This window comes from Coffea arabica, chromosome 2c, assembly GCF_036785885.1.
Source record: "Coffea arabica cultivar ET-39 chromosome 2c, Coffea Arabica ET-39 HiFi, whole genome shotgun sequence".
NCBI lineage: Eukaryota > Viridiplantae > Streptophyta > Magnoliopsida > Gentianales > Rubiaceae > Coffea > Coffea arabica.
Window position 1 is genome coordinate 954741 of NC_092312.1, and position 20188 is coordinate 974928.

The window sequence follows — 20188 nt, forward strand, 5'->3', positions numbered from 1 at the left end:
GTTACCAAATAAATCACATTTAATTACCAATTTTTTACAATAAATTGTTAATAACTAATAAATAATACCATTTTTTTGTTACCCAACAAATCACATTTAATTCATAACTTTTTTGCAATTATTAGCACAAAATTTTTTTGTGCTTGTCAAAAAATTACATCTAATTACCTTTTTTTCAAATTTCATTAAGAAATGTCTTCTTTTGTTTTGGGATGAAGTTTAATTATTAGTTTTTTTTCAATTAATTTTTTATTAATTCAGTTCTAATTTTGCAGTTCTTTTCTTTCGTTACTTGCCTAAGGAGGCTGTTGTAGAGATTAGTGGGTGTACAGACCCAACTAGATCAAATGAGTGCTATGACACAACCCTTAGATTTTTTTCACTGTAGGTGAGGTTCGAACTCTCACCTACAGCCCAAGGAGGGACTTAAGTCCCTCCCTGGTGGCCACTGAACCATTGGCGCAGTGGTTGTAACCAAACTTCTTATTGCTAATGTGATTGACTAATTTTTACAAACAAGCCTGCATTTTGTTTGTTTAGTTCCCAAGCATGCTTTCTCGATTTTCTCATTAGGCATTACTTGTCACCAGCCTGTTTTTGCCGACAAGCGACTGTACTTGAGCTAATTTTTACAAACAAGCCTGCATTTTGTTTGTTTAGTTCCAAAGCATGCTTTCTCGATTTCCTTATTAGGCATTGCTTGTCACCAGTCTGTTTTTGCCGACAAGCGACTGTACTTGAGCTAATTAATGCCTACCTTATTTCACTATATTACCTATCCCTTGTGGCTACATTTACGCTTCCACTCAATAGGCCTTGTAGCCTTTTTTTTCTTTACTTGAGGTTATGTCTATAATTCTGCAAAAAATCGTCATTTTTCACCATTGTTGACCACCAGCTTTCTTTTGCTGCCGTTGATCGACATTGTTTAGTGTTTTGCATTTGCACAATGGTTACAGAGTTTCTTTGGTTTTTTGCAGCGGATTTTCTACTGAGCATCATCATGAACAATGGTAATTGTGCATCTATTGCATTCTTTTCCCTATTCTATTGCTCTTGTTTCTTTGTTAGACAAAGAGAACTACCTCATACGCATTGTTCTTCGTTTTCCTCTTCCATTTTTCTTTTCTTTTCTTTGTTCCTTTTTATTATTTTTTATTTGGTCCTTTTTTTTCTGGTTTTCCTTCCTGTTTCCCTCTCCCCATTTTTCCCTTTATTTTCTTTCCTTCTTTCAATTATATGATTCTAACTGATTTTTTTCCTTGTTAGAATTGGTCTGGATATGAAGCTACTAAACGCATGAGACACAGAAATCATCTTAATTGGTAAGCTCTAATATTTTCCTAAATTTTTACAGTTTCCTTTATTTAAAAAAGAAATACATTTTTCCTGCTAAGATTTGTTAATCTTTCGATTAATAACCCAGAGGTCTGAAATACTTTCCATCTCCTTCTTTGAGAAAACAAAGAAAGCCGTAGTAAAATCTTTATCCAAAAGCAGCGGAAGTTGGAAGTATTTATAAACCCAGAGATCTGCTATTTTTTCTTTTCTTGTTGAGTATGCTTCTGAGTTTGTATTCTGCCTTCTCTTTTTCTTGTGCTTAGATCTTGCAGGTGAAATATTAGAAATTTGCTTCAGTACCTTAATTAGATTTTGTAAATTTTCCTTAATTCCTCACTCTTTGTTCGTACAATTCTACAAAAGTCACTTGTTCTCCCGTTTTTCCGTCAGTGCAGCTGTGGCGATGGAGTCAGGATTTTCCCTCCTAGATATTTCAAAATGTTTTTCCTCTTTATTTTCTCTTCATGTCTCCAGTCTTCTTCTACACCACCATCTTCCTAAATCTTTCTTTGTCTCATCATTTGAATCATCAGTAAGTTGGATCATTCACCAGTATAAAAAGAAAAAAAATGGGAAGATCGTTTTCCCTTTTAAACCTTTTCTCATCTCCTCAGAAATTGTCATCTTTGTTGGTTATTTTGTGGGTTTTTTCCCAATACTTGATTGTACTTTCTATGGTGTTATAGGTGGAAAGGTTCAATATTTACTTCAACTCCAGATTCAAGGTAAGTGTTTACCATGACTTTCCCTTATCTTTACTCCAATTCTTTTTCTCATATGCTTTTACCCTTATCTCTAAGGTTTTTTTTTGTTTTTTTCGTATTGCTTTAAGAATGAATAATTTGACTTCCCTGTAATGTATTGTGCTCTTTATGATGTTTTGGTGAGACAAATTTTTTTTGTTTTGTTTTTGTTTTAGGTTGTTTGCTGTTGTTGTAATTTAGGAATTCATTTATAGAGAGTAGTAAAGGAAGGAATGATAATGTTCTGCATGGTTTAGGAAGTTAAAAAGTTTGATTTTTTTCATACCCTTTTCTAAATAATCAAGAACATTATAATTGTACTTTTTGGATTGAAATATCATATATTTCATAATATTTTGCCGAAGGATTAATAGGGAATGGCTTTGAAAATATGCTTTCAACAATCAATCATATGCATGTAAAAAAATTACCCACTTCTTTTGTTTGGTTTGAAAAATGAAGTAGTGTATTTTTTGGGTAATACAGGAAGTTTTCTGAAGCAAAACTTATCACTGAAGATATGATAAGTGTATAAGTGAGAAAGTTGAAATTTTGATGTAAGAAATCACATCGGGAATGGCGATACATTTGACCACAAACCATTTATGAAAAAAGAAATTTTTTGCTTCCACTAGACTGGAATGCACTTACTTTTACACTTTTTTCCTTCATTCTCCCAATTTTTTTGTCTCATATGTTTCAGAATTTTTTGTCTAAATGTTCTCTTTTAAGCAGAAAAAGTAGAAATAGACTTTTGCGTGTGCATATAAGGGTTTAAAAAGTAAATATACTTTTAGAGTTAAATAAAAAATGAATGGTGTTTGTTAAATTGGTTGCTGCAGAATATGATGAAATTGGGAAGGGCATTGCAAGAGTTAATTCAGTTTGAGGGCATTCTCCAGTTATGATTTTGGTACTTGTGTATGTCATACTGCCTATCTTTATTGCCTTGAAATTTAGTGGGGTTTTATCTATCTCTATTGATAGCAGATATTATTTCTCAGCAGTTGAAATGTCTTACATTTAGCGGCTAGAGCAGCTGGTGTTCTATGCTCAAATTTCCCAGCTCTTGTTTAATTGTTGCTTGGGATTTTCAAAATAACTTAAATTGTCAATTTTCTTGGTTTCTTTTTCATGTCTCTGCCACTGTCGATTTCCAATGGAATTGAACTTATTTAATTTTTTGATGACTTTAGTTTGAAGTTTATAATTATAGTTTTGAATAAGTTTCAACTAATTGTGGGAAAAGAGGTTAAAGCGGCAAAATTTGTTAGATTGGTTGGTAGATGAACACTTTGGCCACAAATGCTGTTATGAAAGGTTTATGTTTATCAAAAACCTATTACTTAGAAGAAAAATATCCCTAGATCTTTTTTCCTTCTTTGACCATATAGTTTTGGATTCATGGGTTGTTCAAATTTTAGCACAATGTCTGTGGCTTAAAACTTGGTGATTACTTTTCTGTAACATTTTATAGCCTTCTTTTTTTCTATTTGTTTCCATTTTGCATATGAACAATTTATTTTTGCTCCTTTTTATTGTTGTTCACTTTTGGGTTGAATTTTATAGGGGTAATGCTTCGTTTGGTACTAGTCAGTCTAAACCCAAGCTTTAGCCTTTTAGCATAGTTCAGTTTTGGACAGGTAAGCTGTTACACTTTATTTAGAAAAATATCTTAGTCAAATGGATGTACTTGTATACTAATAATTAGTAGATGTCTCTGTTGATTATGTTTCTGTTGATTATGAGAAAATGATTAAGTTTCTGTTGATTATCTTTTTTGCTATTCAACTTGCGACCCATTTCTTTGTGTTCTTATTTGGCATTAAATTAGATGGATACCGGGCTCTTCATGATGGAATTAGGTATTAAAATTATTGACATATAATAAAGCAAAGAATAGCCTTCTACTATTTTGAAGGTGCTGATTCTAACCTTTTTTCTTTCACCTTTCGTTTTAATATAACTATCTATATGAATGGAATTTTTTTTTTACAACAGTGTCTATATTGTGTATGTAATGATGTAATGGAAAATTGTTCATTTGTAGTTATTGCATGTTTTATATTATAATTAAAGATTGTTTGTTTATTCTTTGGCTACACTGATGCAGTATGCCCCGACCTATGAAATGCACAAAAACCTTTGCCCCATGCTTTTGCCTTCAGGGATAATTATATGGAAAGAGCTTGTCTGGCATATAGGTAATTGCATAGATCGGCGCTAATGTTGATATTCCTATAAGTGAAAAATGTTAGATTAAAATGGAAGGGACAATGATAAAAGAAAAAAAAATCTATAATATATTTTTGGAGAATATGATAATTGTTGCTAATATTTAACTGTATGAAGTGGATTTTTGCAGTACCACTCAAGAATGCTTCTACCATTTGATTAACAAAACTACGTGTTTTGTTATTTGGGAAGCAAAATCGTCCACCCTTGAAGCTTTATCAAGATCAAAGCCTAGAAGCGTATGACCCTGGATACTAGATTTAGCACTAACTGTAGCTATTTGATCTTTGCATTACCAGCTATAAATGTATATCAACTCTTGATGCATTATACCTCACGTGGATGGTATTATCATAATATTTTTGTTTGGTTTAAAATCTTGTGTAACTTGATGAGTTATTTTGTGCCAAGAGTTTGACCATCCCTTTTGCTATTGATGTATTGAGAGGATAGAATTATGGCCTATATTAATAATCCTCCTCCTTTTTTGGTCAAATGCAATTTACCTCACTAAGGTTGATATGTAAGCACAGTTTCTTTTCATTGGATTTCTTGAAGTTACAGGCTCATGAAAACCTTTTTGGTTATTGTACTACAAAGTAATGCGTTTTTTGGTCTTTGGATTATTTTGAAGTGTATGATTCTAATAACAAGGAAAAGGCTTGATACAATACTACACTGTGGATTTTTTTTTTCTTCTTTTTCTTATTTTCCTTTTTGAGCTGGAACAGGTTTGATATGTAATGAGAACCTCTGGAATGCAGTTTACTGGTCTTAAGTTTCATAAATGTAGCCTTTTACATTATCTCATGTACTTGTCTTTCCTTTTATGGGATTCTAGCTATTGACATGTATCAAATGATCAAGGGTAGAATTGCATCGAGGCCTGTGAAACTTTCTTTTTTCTTTTTTGTGTGTTAAGTAGTTCACCATCCCCGATGCTATTGCCATTGCTGTCCAATTAGTCAGCATGACAAAAAATGATTGTCATTTGGCAACTGGGCTGAAATTGTGGCTCTCTTCATTGCTTAATAAAATTACAAAAAATAATCACAAAGCTTTGGGTGTACCTTCATGTAACTCTTTATATTGAATATCTCAATTTGAATAATTGAACATTTCAGGGCAATGCGCGTGTTCTCCTCCTAGTAATTATAAACCGGTAAGTCGGAGAGATTGATGTAGATTAATACGACTCGTTTTACTGCTACTGTAATACTACTGCCACCTATATTCTCTGGCTTCACAGAAAGTTGTCCATTTGCAAAACTAAAAATGACTAACCAAATTTCTTCATTGCCTTTGTCAGATCCAGCAGAGCATGGATCCACCTGGCAATAAATGATCCAACAAAGCATGGAGGCACCGGGGTATTCAGGACGTCAGCAATTTTCGAAACCAATTGCACAACACACAGATGACAAAGGACAAGGAGCAGAAATGGTTGTCGCGATTTTGTGCATTTTGCATGCCACGTAATTTTATTTATACACGGCGTAACTTTATTTGTATAACATGTAACTTTACTATAAAATTTTGTAAACCCCACACACGTTATAAAAATCAAGATACAAGAAATAATCTGGATCGCACATTTTTTTTTTGACCAAAGTCTGGTCGCGAACAGCTCAAGAGCAATCCTTCTGATTACCGCTCCTGCCCCTCATCCAATGACAAATGTAGATGATGCAGACGCAATTCTGTAGACATTAAGCCAATAACTGGCTGTACACACATTAGATATATATATATATATATATATATATATATATGTATATATAGACATTAAGCCAATATCTGGCTGTAAAATGGGTATTATTCTATTGCAAGACCTATCACAATTCCAAATTTCTTCCAAGCTACTAATGTTCACCGCACAAAAATCACACAGATAGAGATCTCCACCATCAATTCTTTCCAAACACTCTTCTCGAGACATCTGTGCTACATCGAAGTCTCAAGAAACTTGTGACAGAAAAAAGATTCTTTTCAACCAGCTGGTGGGGGTCAAAAATTAAAAAAAAATAATAATTTGTTGCCAAACAAAGCAAAACACAAGTAAAACGATAGTGCGAACAAAAAGCTGCTCAGTAATAAATTGAGACTATGATTCATTTGTTTTTCACTGTTGGTATCTGCTATGTAAGTACATAGACTCCTCTATACACACAAAGGGAAACGTCACCGGACCCTTGAATTCTTCAGCAAGATGTATATGAAGATATCTTTTAACAACTCTAAAACCAAATGTTCATTAAAACATCCAAAACATCATCAACCCGGTGCAGGAAGTAATGACAAAGCGGATGGGATCAATTCTCCTAACCTGTCTCTAAAGCTCAATATGGTGTTCAACAAAGGTTTACTAGAATTGATGCCCTCCCAAGAGGCTTCATCATCGTCTAGCAGTTGGAGCTGCTTTTCGAAATATCTTCTAAGACTAGCATCCACAACATTCACTATACTAAATGATGCACTAGTGTGCATGAATTTTGTAACAAAAAACCCTGCCAGAATCTGCTGGTCAGCTTTCACAAGCTCTGCTAGAAAACATGGGAAAAGCAGTCTTGTGAAAACAAAAATAAGGTTCAAGTTGCTTTTATCTTCACTGGCTATCATATATTTGAGGCTTGACAACTGTGCCTCCTGCCACTGACGAGAGACATTCCCAAACATATAGCAAAGACACGAGAAAGTGGTGCCATAAGAAGATTTGGTGATGATAGGTACTACTATTCCAGATGATAATAAAAGAAGCAAGAATTCATAATCTTTGCCAAATTCATCCGGGATGCCTGTTTGTTTCAACTTTACCTCTACGGCTTCCAAGCACTGCAATTGTACAGCTTCATATGGCAGTAACAACATTATCTTAAGAGCAATAAAACAGTTCAATTCAAGCATAATTTGACTTAGACAACGAGCATCATCTTCATCAAGCAAAATTTGCGTGGTATTTCCTTTGTACTTATCAGCCAATCTCAGGAATTCCTCGTACCTGGAAAGCCTTATTAATTTTTTGAAGATCTCCAGCCAACATACATGTAAAGGATGAACCAAAAGAGTGCTGTTACTCTTCGACTCTTTCTCCCTAGATTCTTCCAGAAAGCTTTCCCATCCCTCATCCCAATCATCATTACTCCAACTATTTCCAATATCATCTACCTTAGGAGAATCTTTTCTTCCATACATGAAAAGTTCCTCCCACACTCCCAACATAGCTATCAAAGCATCAATCTCGGATTCAGACTTGGCAGATTCAGACACTTTTACAAAGCAAGAAACTGCTGATTCAGTAGTTAATAGATCTTCTGGTGCAATTTCCAAGCTTGGCGAGATAGCTGACAACATCTGAGATGATTTAAGGGCAACTAAAGTATTTGTAAATCTGTTAGCTGTGTCTGCAACATTTGACATCCCACAATCACTGGTCTTTTCATGATTTACACATCCACTCTGGACATTCTCCCACCCTTCCCAAGGAATAACATAGGTGTCTAGCTCAGAAGAGAACACTTTCAGCTCCTTATCTGTAGCTCTAATACACTGCATAAGCTCCAGGATATATACACGTGAGTGGCTAGGAAGCTGCAAGTTGTCAGAAACCTCTGCCAACTTTTTCCAAACAGAATCCCTGACACATTTCAATTCCTCCAAGTTCCCTTCAAGTTTACTCAAAGATGACAAGAAAGAGTGAAACTTTTGCTTTTCAAGAGATCCACTGTCTAGGTCAAGCAAGATCACCTCCAGTAAACTTATGTAAAGATGGGGGAGATCCTGGATATTGATATAATATCTTCCAGTGCTTGATGCCAAAGCCGACCCAGGCGAGAGTTGACTCAGTGCATCAGTAAATACATAGGCAACAGCTAGAAACCTACATCCTGAGAAAAGCATTGCTCTGCAGAAATTAAAAATTTCAACTATAGCATCACCATTAACGCCTGAGTTACTGAAACTAATAATGGTGCCCCAACCTTCAATGGGAGAGACTTTCCCCTTTAAAATCAAGTTAATGAATACTTTGAGACACGTCACTAAAGATTCTGAACAGAAGCTTTCATCTGAATGTTCAAGAGATTTAAGTTCCTGCATGTCACTCATCATTCTAAGCCACATATTCAATAACTTGAGAAGACACTCCTGCCACAATGAGTCAAAACATTTACTTGACGGTTTCTCAAAAGGTACCATTACTGCAAAGAATCGCATCATTATGTCCAATATACCTGGATATTCAATGAATTTCACGTATTTAAGGACAGCATTATAGGTTTGCTCAAGCTCACTCAGGAAGCAATGAAAATTTTCAGGGCTTTCACTAAGGCCATCTGTTTTAAATTGAGTTTCAAAGGTTGTCAACAAATTCAGCACATGGTGTCTGTAGACAAACTGCCATGATAAAAGACCTTCAGGTAATGAATCTCCATACAACCCGATAAGGTTGCGGACCATATCTGCCAGCGCTTCAACATTCTTTTCACTAATGTGAGAAAAGACTTCATCATTGAAGCTATCCCAGTTCAGATCTGTCAATCCAGCAATTTTCTTGAAGTTGAGGCCACCAATAAAGGAAACCCTGAAACATTCTTGGCTTACAACCTTGCTGAAACGAGCTAAATGGATGGCATCTAAGTGCATTGGACTCTGGCCAATAGTAGGAAGTGGTTCTTTTAGCTCTTCCAGCTGCAAGTAGCACTCTGCAAGTAGACCATATATATAAGCAAGCCGCTGCTTATCATGACCATCAATCAAAGGGTAGACAGACACAGTAATGACTGTTATGGTTTCTGCAGCAGAGGAAATCACTTCTTTTCTGAATTGTGAAAGATCAGCCACAATATCATCCACTGTCCAAGCCTCAGAAGTAAAAGTAGAACTTATATAGTGGAGTAGCACCTAAGAATTAACAAAAAGAAAAGAAATTTTGTAAATTGAAAAAGCAAAATTCAGAAAACTTGAAATTTAGAAATACTGACATACACTTTAAGATTTCTCGTATTAAAGACATGAGGACTGATAATTAATTTAAGCCTGATGACTTTCACAGATGATCATACCTTGGTCTGATCCAAGCCATAGGTATGGGCTAATTTTATAACATCTTCTAATACATGTTTCTTCTCCAGTTTTATGGATTCAATAAAGGAAAAAACAACACTCTCCCTGTAGCTAGTGTCTCCAGACAAAAAACGAGCTGTTTCAACACCAGGAATAATCTGTTCCAAAACCCTTGAATGATCTGCCACACGCTTTTGCTCTTCTAATTTTAGTTTCCACTCTCTCCAGAATGCAGATTGTGCCTTGTCTAATTCATCTCTTTCATCTAAATTCAACAAGTCATGTGAGGAAAACAAAAAACAAAATTATTAACTTGCTTCTCCACTATATTGGGACCAACAATAACTCAAAAGCAAAAGAAATATGAGCCTGTACTCTGGGACCAATATTTAGTATTAAGCAAAGAAAGCTGGGTCAAAGAAGATCACCTGATGCAACTGATTTGTGTTTCTGTTGGAATTCCCTAAGCAACAGCATCCTCCTCTGAGCAGGCTCCTCACATTCGCCTCTGCGGTTATGTAATAAACCATAAATCAACCCCACATTCATAATGCTCGTAATTTCGTTGTAACTTTCCCTTGCTTTCACAAATCCTTCAATAATATCCACACCAGAAAAGCCATCCACCAGATTTAAGAGAAAAGAGCATCCCATGATGTCCTCCTCTTCAGTAACAGGAGGTTCCATAATTGATTTGGCAATGGAGATGATCAAATTATCTTTTGGAGCAAAACCGTTCCTTGCCAACCAAGAGATAATAGTTACAACAGCTTGTGTTCTAACACTTATGTACTGCTTTCCTGAAACTGAGCCTGATATATGTTTTTTAGTTGTTTCTGCTTTAGTAATCAGTTCAAGTAACCAAGGAAGGTGCAAAGCAGAAAAGGACAAAATTTTCCCGTTTTCTCTAAGGATAGATTCCCATTGATAACCATTCTCAAAAGGCAAATTTTCTGCAACTACAGAGAGCAAATCTTTTACGGCATCAAGATGTCCTTGATCACCATAACCAACATTATCAACCTTTCCTGAACAAGTTCCAAAATCAACAGAACCTTGTGTACTATATAGTGGATATGAGATGGCTAAAGTACCCTGAACTGCAGATTCAGGAGGCTCACTCCCGGTCAGCATCATTAAAGTTTCACACTGTCCCATCATGTCAAGATCTTTCCACCCATTTAGCAGATCACCAATAGATTCTTCATCACAGTGGCTCAAAGAAAACCCTAAAAGATGCTTTCGAGAATTTACATCCATATTATCAAGGGCAGGACCTCTTGCAAGAGCAGCACATAAGTCCCAGACAGAACCATGACCCTTTTTAGCCAAAACACGACACAGATCAAAAGCTAGTTGCAAATCTCCAGCAACAGCAGCTTCTCTTGCAATAGCTTCTTGTACGGATGATATTTCATCGTGTGAGCTCAATCCAAGAAGTTTGGCAATTTCAATAAGTTCATCAACATTGAGATAAGCTCCATCTTGACTTGTAATTGCCAACTTAATTATTTCCAATGGATCTTTCATTTGTCTAAATTGCAATGGCAGGACATTTACTCCCAGTTTTGGAAGTTTCAAGGTAAGGGCATCAATGATATCAGCTTCTGCCCTGGCATTTCTGCTACTAGGCAAGATATTAAGACATTCCTTAGCCTTCCATATCTGAAAGAAAATTCAGCAGGTTGTCAATAATTTATTCTCTATTGTCGCCATTTGAATAAAAATAATCTTCTTAAGAACATTCCAACAGGAAAAAAGCCATGCCAATAGCCCCATTGACAAGATTCCAAGCAAAGATGATTCAAGTAGCTAAAATAGTTAAAATAGATCAGATATGTCATAAGTGAGAAAATATACTTCTAAGTAAGCCAATATATTCTAATATTTCTTTCACTATAACAATCACACATGAGACCAAAAGTAGCATGAGTCATTTCCAAACTGCAGTTATATACTCCAGTAACAATTCACTCAAACAAACCCTCATCTTTGCTCCCCACCCCCAAATTCACATGAAACTCAGATATCTGAGAGATGTGAGAGGATTCCCAAGAAAATTTTAGTACAGTACACCAGTGTCATGTGTCATGCCTAGAATAAGTCAATTTATAGCTCTGAAGTTAAATGTGTACTTGAAACCAGCCACACCAACTTATACACCATTAAAACATCTTTAAAATTAGAATGTATTAGACATCATTACATTGTCTCAACTGGTATTCATGCAAACTATCAATAACTGACTTGAGTTCATTGCTTAAAAATTGTCAGACATTTCAGTCCGACGTAAATAATTTCCATTTTGAATGTCTTATCCCAAAAAATTATAGAGTAAGCCCACAACACCAACATGCCATCAATAGATGGAAGAAGCTTGTCTTATGCCACTGTTGTAAGACATTGATCACAGCTGGAAAACTTGTACAAACAGCAACCCACTTCAGACTCCCAACTTAATGGAAGAGAACAGTACAACACAACTTAAACACTTACTTCTGGACAATCAAGACTTGATGCTGAGAAGAAATACTCTCTTGCAGCTTGAATGACCAGAGTTTCGGCCTTATCTGCAGCCAAAACTACTGAACCTGTACTTTTTAAATAGTTCCTTGCAAGTGGAAATTTTCCAGCTTTAAGCAATCCCCTACAGAACTCTATCAACATGTACTCCAAATCAAGGAAGGGAAAAGCTTTTTCTTGCAAAGACTGCAAATCACGCCACATGTTAGCCCAGTCATTATCTGATCGACCCATCTGCCTCCGAATAAATTTGGAGAGTATAAGACGAAGTGTCTGTTTTACACCTTTTTCATCTGTATGTGCCTCCCTAAAATAGTTAATAGGCTTTGGCACCTGAAGACCAATACGAGAATAAGATGACAAACACATGAATAACAACCTTTGAATAAAATGATACCCAGTAGGGTATCTCCAACTGCAACATTGCAATCAATGCTTCCAACTATGAATGCTTTTACATCAGAATGTAGCTTGAAAGAAATCTAAAAGCCAGACAAGAAAACACAGGACTCAGCTATTAGATGTCACTTATACTCAATTTCACAATGCATACAGTTGTTTCCCCATGTCCCAATTGAATGTCTTGCCTTTTTGGTCTTTTTCAACACAATGTCTGCTTTCCAAAATGGAGAAGTTCAAATGCTTCTCTTCTTCTGTATTTTATACATCAAAAGAGACAGCAGCCTCATATTTCCCCACTATCTTTTAAATTTGAGTTTGATTAATATGTGGGTCCATATATTCCTTACTTTCTAGTAAAACTATCATATTTTTTAACTCACATTCCAAATTTCCAAACTGAGGCATCCAATTCCACATGGCAATAGTAGAATAAAATTGACATCTCAGAAAGCTTTCGCAATTCTAAGTCTGTTATATTTTGAATCAAAAATTGTAGAGACTCTCTCCAAGCCGGCTAGTCTTTGATGGTACTAAAAGCAACATTTTCGCTAAATCAATGTCACCCTCACCAGGAGACAAACTGACAAGAACCAATATGAAAGAACAATGACCTAATTGAAAAACTTCTTTTCTGTACAAAATCCGTCCTAAACAATGGCTGGCAGAGGCAGAAGACCCAACAATAATTTTGTTAGACTCCTCTTACAAACTCCAAGGATCCAAAAGCAGGTTTACATGGTTAAGACAGTAATGAGATACTCCTTAACATCCATTTCTCTTTGTTATACATCAGACTACAAGACTAAGAACAGAAAGAAATTCCAGGAAACTTAATGGAATCACAATTTTTTGTTTAAAAGGTACTCAGATCCATGAATTGAATAAAATTGAAACATAAACTGAAGATTGAAATACAAGACCAACTAGGAAAGCCCAAAGGAGCACTAAAGCAGACAGTGCTGCAAATCTGCATCTCAGGTCAAAAATATGAGTACAGAATGCAGACCAAAACATAAGCCAATTAATGCTCAAATCAAAACAGTCAAAACTACTAAAATTGGAAACATGCCAGACCAATAACCATGGTAATCGCCAAAGTCCATCCAGCTGAAACCAAAACAGACAAAACTATTTAAGAAAAGCAACACGTGAGGTCAATAAACCTGGTAAATTGCCAAAATCCTCCCTGCTTCAACGTGGCCTTCAGTGACTTTCAATCTTGTCTTGAGGTCCTCATTTCCATAACCTGTAACATCCAATTGCATTATCTTTGGAGACATTACATTGAACAATAATTATGGTCAGACTTGAGCAATTTGATGCACAGAACTTATTTAGCAAGTTGCAATTTATTATAACCAAAATGAATTTTGCAGTCAATAACCAATAGACCCTCAACAAGTACAACTTATTTATTTGTTAAAACTGCTAAAGAGCACTTCCTTTTTGTTAAAAATATACTATAGAAGCCCTTCTAATAAACCTCCTCATCCCATTTGAATGTAATTTCAGACCTTGCCCCAGCCGGGGAAGAAAATGTATTTTTGTCAATCATACTTGAAAGCCATAGCCAAGCTACACAAAGAAATAACTTCCTGTTTCATTTAACCTATTCATGGTTAAGGTCTGCATGCTCTGCTATCAGGTATGAAACTGATCACCTAAGTAAAACATCATCATCAATCCAGCTACTCTGCTAACCATTTTCCACTTCAAATTAGTGAGTTGGAACCCTGTAATTTCAAGAATACAAACCTCGTAAATGTTGAAGTTTAGATAAAATTGAGGACATTGTACTCCATCTATCTGTTGAAGAGCACAAATACATGCACTGCAGAGCACAATCCACCACCTGGGCCTCATCTTTGAAAAAGTAACTATTTTCCAGATCCGTGCACCCTTCTTCAAATACTATCAAACATAACCCTAGTTTATTTTCCAAAGAAATCTCTTTTAGCCATCTAACAAGAAATGAGTCAGCTGTATTATCCATAGTACATTGGCTACCAATCAGCTCATCTGTAGAATCAGCAGCTATATGATAATCCCTCTTTTGCATGAATGGGATTGCAATATTCTTTAGTCTTCCAATTACGTCTTCCTCTGTCACTCCCACGAGCAGCAATCTGAATTTTTCATAGTCAGATAACTTCTCCCAAGCAATAAGACTAAGAAAAAAATTTCTTTTCCCTTCATTTTCATCAGAATAAATAAGCTGGCGCAGGAAAGAGATGTCCTCATAGAAATGCTGCAACTCTGAGATCCCCTTTTGATAACCAAAGTCAACCAAGCACATGCAGTTTTCAAGCTGCCCACTTAAGGTATCAATATCTCTGGCTCTATTTTTGTACCAGCTAGAAAGATCAGCAGTTGATGGCCATTGAAATCCCATGTATCTCTTGACAATTGGTTCAGTTCTAATAAGAACCCTGCTACCATGGTCCTCAGGTAGACTGTTTATAAATGAGACCATCTTATCACATTCAACCCAATCTTCCTCCCTCAGAGCAATACTTGCAGGAGGGGAATTCCCAGGAAGGAGCTGTGCATAACTCTGAACTGGAACTGTCTCAGGAATAGCAGCAAGAACCTCCAATATGTAAGGACCAAGCGAATATGGATGTCGTTTGAAAAGAAGGTTTAACGCTCCAATCTTCCCTGTCTCTGCAAGGGCTACAGCAGCGTCATTAATTGGTAAATTACGAAATTTATTGTACTCTTGAGCCGAGAACCTGCAAAATGGTTTAGTTAAGGGCATAATCATTGGGAACTATTTTAGCATCCTACAACTGCAAGACAAAACAATGCTAGGAAGATTACAAGACCTCCAGATTCAAAAGTTCATAAACTGATATTGTGAAACCCAAAAAAAACTGCAGGCTACCATATAATATGCTAATATAAACGACACAAGATTTTCCGGCCTGAATGTTCTCCCCTAATATCGCCCTCCAGAAATCCAGTCCAAAGTCTGCTTAAGTTCAGCAATTCAATCCTAAACACTTGTGCCCATACTACCCAATAGTCTCTTCAGGTGATCAAAATTCTGCATATAACATTGTCTCAGCATTACATTCCCTGAATTCTTTACGCAGAGAATAAGCCAGAATCACTTGCAACACAGCCTTAGTTCAAAAACTTAAATTCCCTCTTCTCCTTACTATTTCATTCTTTTTGTGGTTGGGTTTTGGGAAGGATTTCAGGGGTTTGTGTAGGAGATGGATGTTTATTCCCCAGTGAGTTCATCAGCCAGCTCATACTATAAACAAATCATTGAAGGTTGTGATGTTTGAAAGCAATCAGGGAAGGAGAATGGTAGGAAAAATTACTCACTCCAAACAGATGAGTCTAAGCAGTGCTCTCCGAGATGTCAAGGATCAAGAAATTGCTTAAAGAAAACATAAAAACATATTGCTGCCCAAATATACAAAATAACATAAGATAAAGCTTTAGTACTTGTCTTTAAACAAGAGAAAACTTATATTTATGTATACATACATAAGTATATATATGTAGGAAGAAACAAAACTTATATTTCTTTAAACAGTGAAAATTAAAATATTATTACCTTCCCATGTTTATCCCAAGAAATGTTTCCAGCCGGTCTCTAAACAAAAGCAACTTTAATCTTGCCATACGGAAGTCCCAAACTTGGCTGCTCTCATCTTCTTGTGATTTAGAAAACCTGTAATCCTCTGTTAGGTGGAGTCCATAAGCCAGTAAAGCCTTCTCTGCATCTTCTGTTGGTCCTACACAATCTACACATTCAGACAGGACAAAAACATGGTCCTTGATAGTTGACAGCAATTTATTTATCTCGTTTACTCCTTGACTAGAAGACATCCATTGTGACTTCAACAGTTCATCTTTATCCAACCCATGATGATGAGCAAAGCTAAGAGCAACTTGATAGTCTTGTTTACGTATTAGCAAGTCATACATTTCAGAAACAGATCTTTCTGAAAGTGAAAATAAATTCCACTGCAGTTTAGCACATTCCAGCTGCTCAATAAGACGCAAGTCTGTTGTTCTTTTTTCTTCAGATGATTTATAGCTTTGCCCAGATGTACTCTCCAAAAGAAAAAGGCATCCAGACAACTTCTCCACTGTTTCCATGATAGGCATTGAGCAAACAGGATCTTTCTCCAACAATTTAACACCAGTAGGGACATCAAACATCGTAATAGTGCCATCCCTTTTTGCAACAGCAAGTACATCATCAGACCACCAAGTAAAGTCAACTAGATCATTCAGAAAATCCATGCCTCCACCAGACAAGTCATTTTTCATTTGCAGATCATACCTCTTTGTATTGTAAAGATTTGATAGGCTCCACTGCTTTTGATGAAACTTAAAAATAAGCAAGCAACCCTTAGCATCAAGAGTGCCAACAAAATTTCCCTCAGGTGAGATGAGCACCTTCGGAGAAATCAACTGATCTACACCTTTTGCTTGAGCATATAAACCTTCAAAATCAATGGATACCATGAGCTCCAAATCTGAGCTGCTACTTCTTTGCCAAAGAGATAGACTAGGTGATCCTGAGGAAATTGTCAAACACTAAATATCATAGAAGATTTTTGAGAATAAATATTAAAAAAAATTACATCAAGGAAGAGTTAATTATTTCTGAAACATGGACTATCCAGGGAGATAATTGGCTATTTAGCAAAACAGAATGCCTCTATTAAGTATTTTTTGTTGATAATAGACTTCTGAAAAAAAAATCTTTCTCCTGACTTAATTAAAGTAGATGGATTCCAAATAATGCAATAAATTACAACTTTCCAAACTTACAGTATCTTAGTAAAGAACAGAATGTAGGAATATTTTACACTAGAAGACTGCCAAATGACTAGAAACAAGTGAAGAACTAAAGTTTTGTACGGTTTATCCTCATGCAAAATCCACTTTTTAAGAATAACAGGCTAACTCTGACCTTTATGCCTCTTTTTACAAGATGTTTCAAGTAATCAGTCTGATAAAAAAAATAGTTCATAGATGAAACTATTGTCTATAGCACTTGCTATTTCAATTTATATAACTAAAGTTGTTAAAAGAGAGGTTCACAGCAACAATCAGTAATCACATGCTATAGGCAGTAACTCAGAGGACTTATTTGCCAATTATTTGTATATAGGCTAACCACAAAAGAAGATTGAGAACAAAAGTAACAAAATTCACAAAAGAAGAAAGTTACTACATCTTTGTTCTTAAAATTAACTAAACTCATTCTTAGACCATCTTTCCAATTCTGAGGTACAGCCTTTAGGGGTATGCTGTCAACTAGTTAGAGTTTCTTTTATCCAACATTCTACCAACACAAATACTTTGAGATCTATTCAACTCCAAAATTTTACTAACCTGGATGTCCTGACGTATTGGAAATGGCAACACCACTGGCACTACTGATTGTAGCGAACAAAGACAACTTTGGATGGTGATGCATACAGAAAACATTCTTTGGGAATTGTTTCTTCAGCATTACTCCAGTACGTGCAAGAGGAGCTGCAGACATGGAGGCACTTAGATCCTGACTAATTTCTAAATCGTGGAGTGAACCATCTGACGTAAGAATGCTAAAGGTACACCTGTAAAAAATGTTAGCAACTAAGAGACCGACAATTGAAATAGGAAAGTATGGAAAAAGCAATTAGCAGGGAGAAGGAACCTCAAATCAAACATAGAGCTTACAAGCATGCTTTGTTCACATCATTGCCATCCTGCAAAATCAAGCACAATATTGGTAGGGAGACTTTAAGATGCTTCCCGGTGATTCTGGCAATTTCTTCTCCATTAGCTTTAATGAAATATAGAGTATTAGTGTCATCAAAAACTCCAAGGACTTCATGAGCTTCTGACCATGTACCACACGTGAAGGCACTGATGTTTCCACCTAGTAGATAAAAACAAGCAAGAAGCACTGTTAAGCTTATGGAAACGCATGAATATCAGAGCCCAACCATCAAGACTGGATTAACATGTTTATTTTTCAGGTTTTGAATCAATGATAGCACCCCTCAAATTTCTATAACTTATTGGTAAAAAAGGAAATACAACATCAACATTAGTTCCCATCATGTGAGAGCCCAAAAGATGAAAGCAATAAACAACTACAGAGATGCCACAACGCTCCAAATAATGGTCTAATTATAATCTTGTGGCTTTAGAACAAACAGTTCACCCTGGTTGTAGATAGAAGATGCTCCCAAATTCTACAAACTCATTGTAACATACATTATTTGATAATTTTCGAAGATTGGCTAACTCACTGGTAAAAGTGCCACTTGGTTGTTGATAGTCATCATCTTTCTGCAAGAACGTTATCTGATTCCTGAAAGCTACAGCCACTCGATCTGCATGGGGAGAGATGAACAAAGCTGCATGCTTACCCAACTTTTTTGGATTCCTGTATTCTGCCCATCTCTCCGTCATTTGGGTGATGCCTTCATTGTTGAGGAAGTTTCAGAACAAACATCAGCAAGCAAAGAAATTCAGAGAGAGAGAGAGAGAGAAGCATGTGTGTGCATATATAGTTCCAGGAGAGAATGACATATGAACACTAGAAAATCAAGTTGAAGCAAAATGTTATATTGCTTTGAAATGGAACAAGGAACAACTGAATGATTTTGAAGTCCAAGATTATTTTGATTTCCAAATGTCACGCCAGCGTTATCAAATTAATCGATCAATAATCAGCCACAGAGTCCCTCAAGCCTAAATTACTTAAATTATATAATATTTCCAAGCCAAATTTGGAATTGCCTAGCACAAGTACATTAAACATGCAGAAGACTGAATGCAAGCTGCCAAATTTGGAATTGCCTAGCACAAGTACATTAAACATGCAGAAGACTGAATGCAAGCTGAAAATATGCAAACTGAAAATGGTATAGCTTTTGCGTATACACAAGTTTGGATTCAACCCTAATAAAGGTCCAGTATCACGTATTTATAAGTACTAGTTGTACAACTTACACCTATATTTGAACATCACGAACTCAAGCATCTGATACAACTAGTGAGTTACCATTAACAGTCAGCATTAGAAGTACCTCGCAATGAAAAGTAGGAGAGTAAAGTCCTTCCGCGGCCATCGTCCAACTAAATTGGTCATAAAAAATAAGCAATCAGGATATGCAAATTTCTGGCGAAAAAAGGACAGAGCCAAGAAAATGCAGAGTGAACCTGTTGACCCGTCGGAGGGTAATTGGGGTAAGTTCCTGAAGCGTGACGCCGTACTTCAAACAGAACTTCTCTCACGCCTCCGCCCATGGATGGATTCCAATTATGCGTAGCGTCAATTTCCATTTCCAAGTTGCCGCCGGTGGGATACTAGATGCTTAAATCCCTCGCCAGGTTTCTCAAAATCTCGTCCCCTGAGAAACCATGGAAAGCGGACCAAATCCTTGCGGATCAACTGTCTCGAAAATAAATCGGTTCGGTTCGGTTCCTCTATTCTAAGCCAGAAGGTCGCCGGTTTAGACTTTCGGCCGTAAGTAAGTTAGTTACTCCTCCGTCCTACTTTGATAGTTTTGATTTTTTTCACATAATTTAAGAAAAAATAATTAATTTTATTGAAACAATCAATTTAAATAACCATTTTTCTAAAATACCTTTACATTAATTAGAGTACAACTTTATGGACACTTAAATTGATGGTAAAAAAAAAAAATCAACTCTCATTAAATGGGACAGGTTTATAGTAGCAACAACTTACATTGAATAACGATATTTTAGAAAAATTAAAATACAACTACATTTTTCAATTGAAAAGTGGACTATAATTTGAGACAGATGAAAAAGGAAAACAGAACTATCAAAGTGGGACGGAGGGAGTATTATTATTAATAAGGGTTTGCTTAACGGTGTTAAAGTTTATT

At 36.0% G+C, this 20188-nt stretch overlaps 1 protein-coding gene and 1 long non-coding RNA gene across 2 annotated transcripts; one reads left to right on the top strand and one right to left on the bottom strand.

Moving 5' to 3' along the window:
* The first annotated feature begins 854 nt into the window (after positions 1–854).
* Positions 855–4815, top strand: LOC140035798 (uncharacterized). Its single transcript, XR_011839723.1, has 3 exons — positions 855–1013; positions 1270–1325; positions 2028–4815. It is a non-coding gene; the product is annotated as an uncharacterized lncRNA (long non-coding RNA).
* Positions 4816–6403: 1588 nt separating this feature from the next.
* LOC113724847 (MAG2-interacting protein 2-like) lies at positions 6404–19753 on the bottom strand. The gene is made up of 12 exons (XM_072073253.1): positions 19494–19753; positions 19361–19409; positions 18578–18751; positions 18000–18201; positions 17670–17896; positions 15874–16846; positions 14061–15037; positions 13469–13551; positions 11877–12236; positions 9809–11045; positions 9380–9645; positions 6404–9218 (listed from the first exon to the last, which is right to left on the bottom strand). Exons 1-12 carry the CDS (start codon positions 19614–19616, stop codon positions 6594–6596), a joined length of 7296 nt encoding a protein of 2431 aa, XP_071929354.1. The 5' UTR covers positions 19617–19753; the 3' UTR covers positions 6404–6593.
* Between the last annotated feature and the right edge of the window lie 435 nt (positions 19754–20188).

Excerpts from the sequence above, each read along its gene's own strand:
- LOC113724847 (XM_072073253.1), bottom strand. The coding sequence starts at position 19,616 with ATGGAAATTGACGCTACGCATAATTGGAATCCATCCATGGGCGGAGGC. Across the intron at positions 17,897-17,999 it reads GATGTGAACAAAGCATGCTT|GTGTACCTTTAGCATTCTTA; the intron begins GTAAGCTCTATG and ends CATTTTTTACAG. Across the intron at positions 12,237-13,468 it reads GGATTTTGGCAATTTACCAG|GTGCCAAAGCCTATTAACTA; the intron begins GTTTATTGACCT and ends ATTGGTCTTCAG.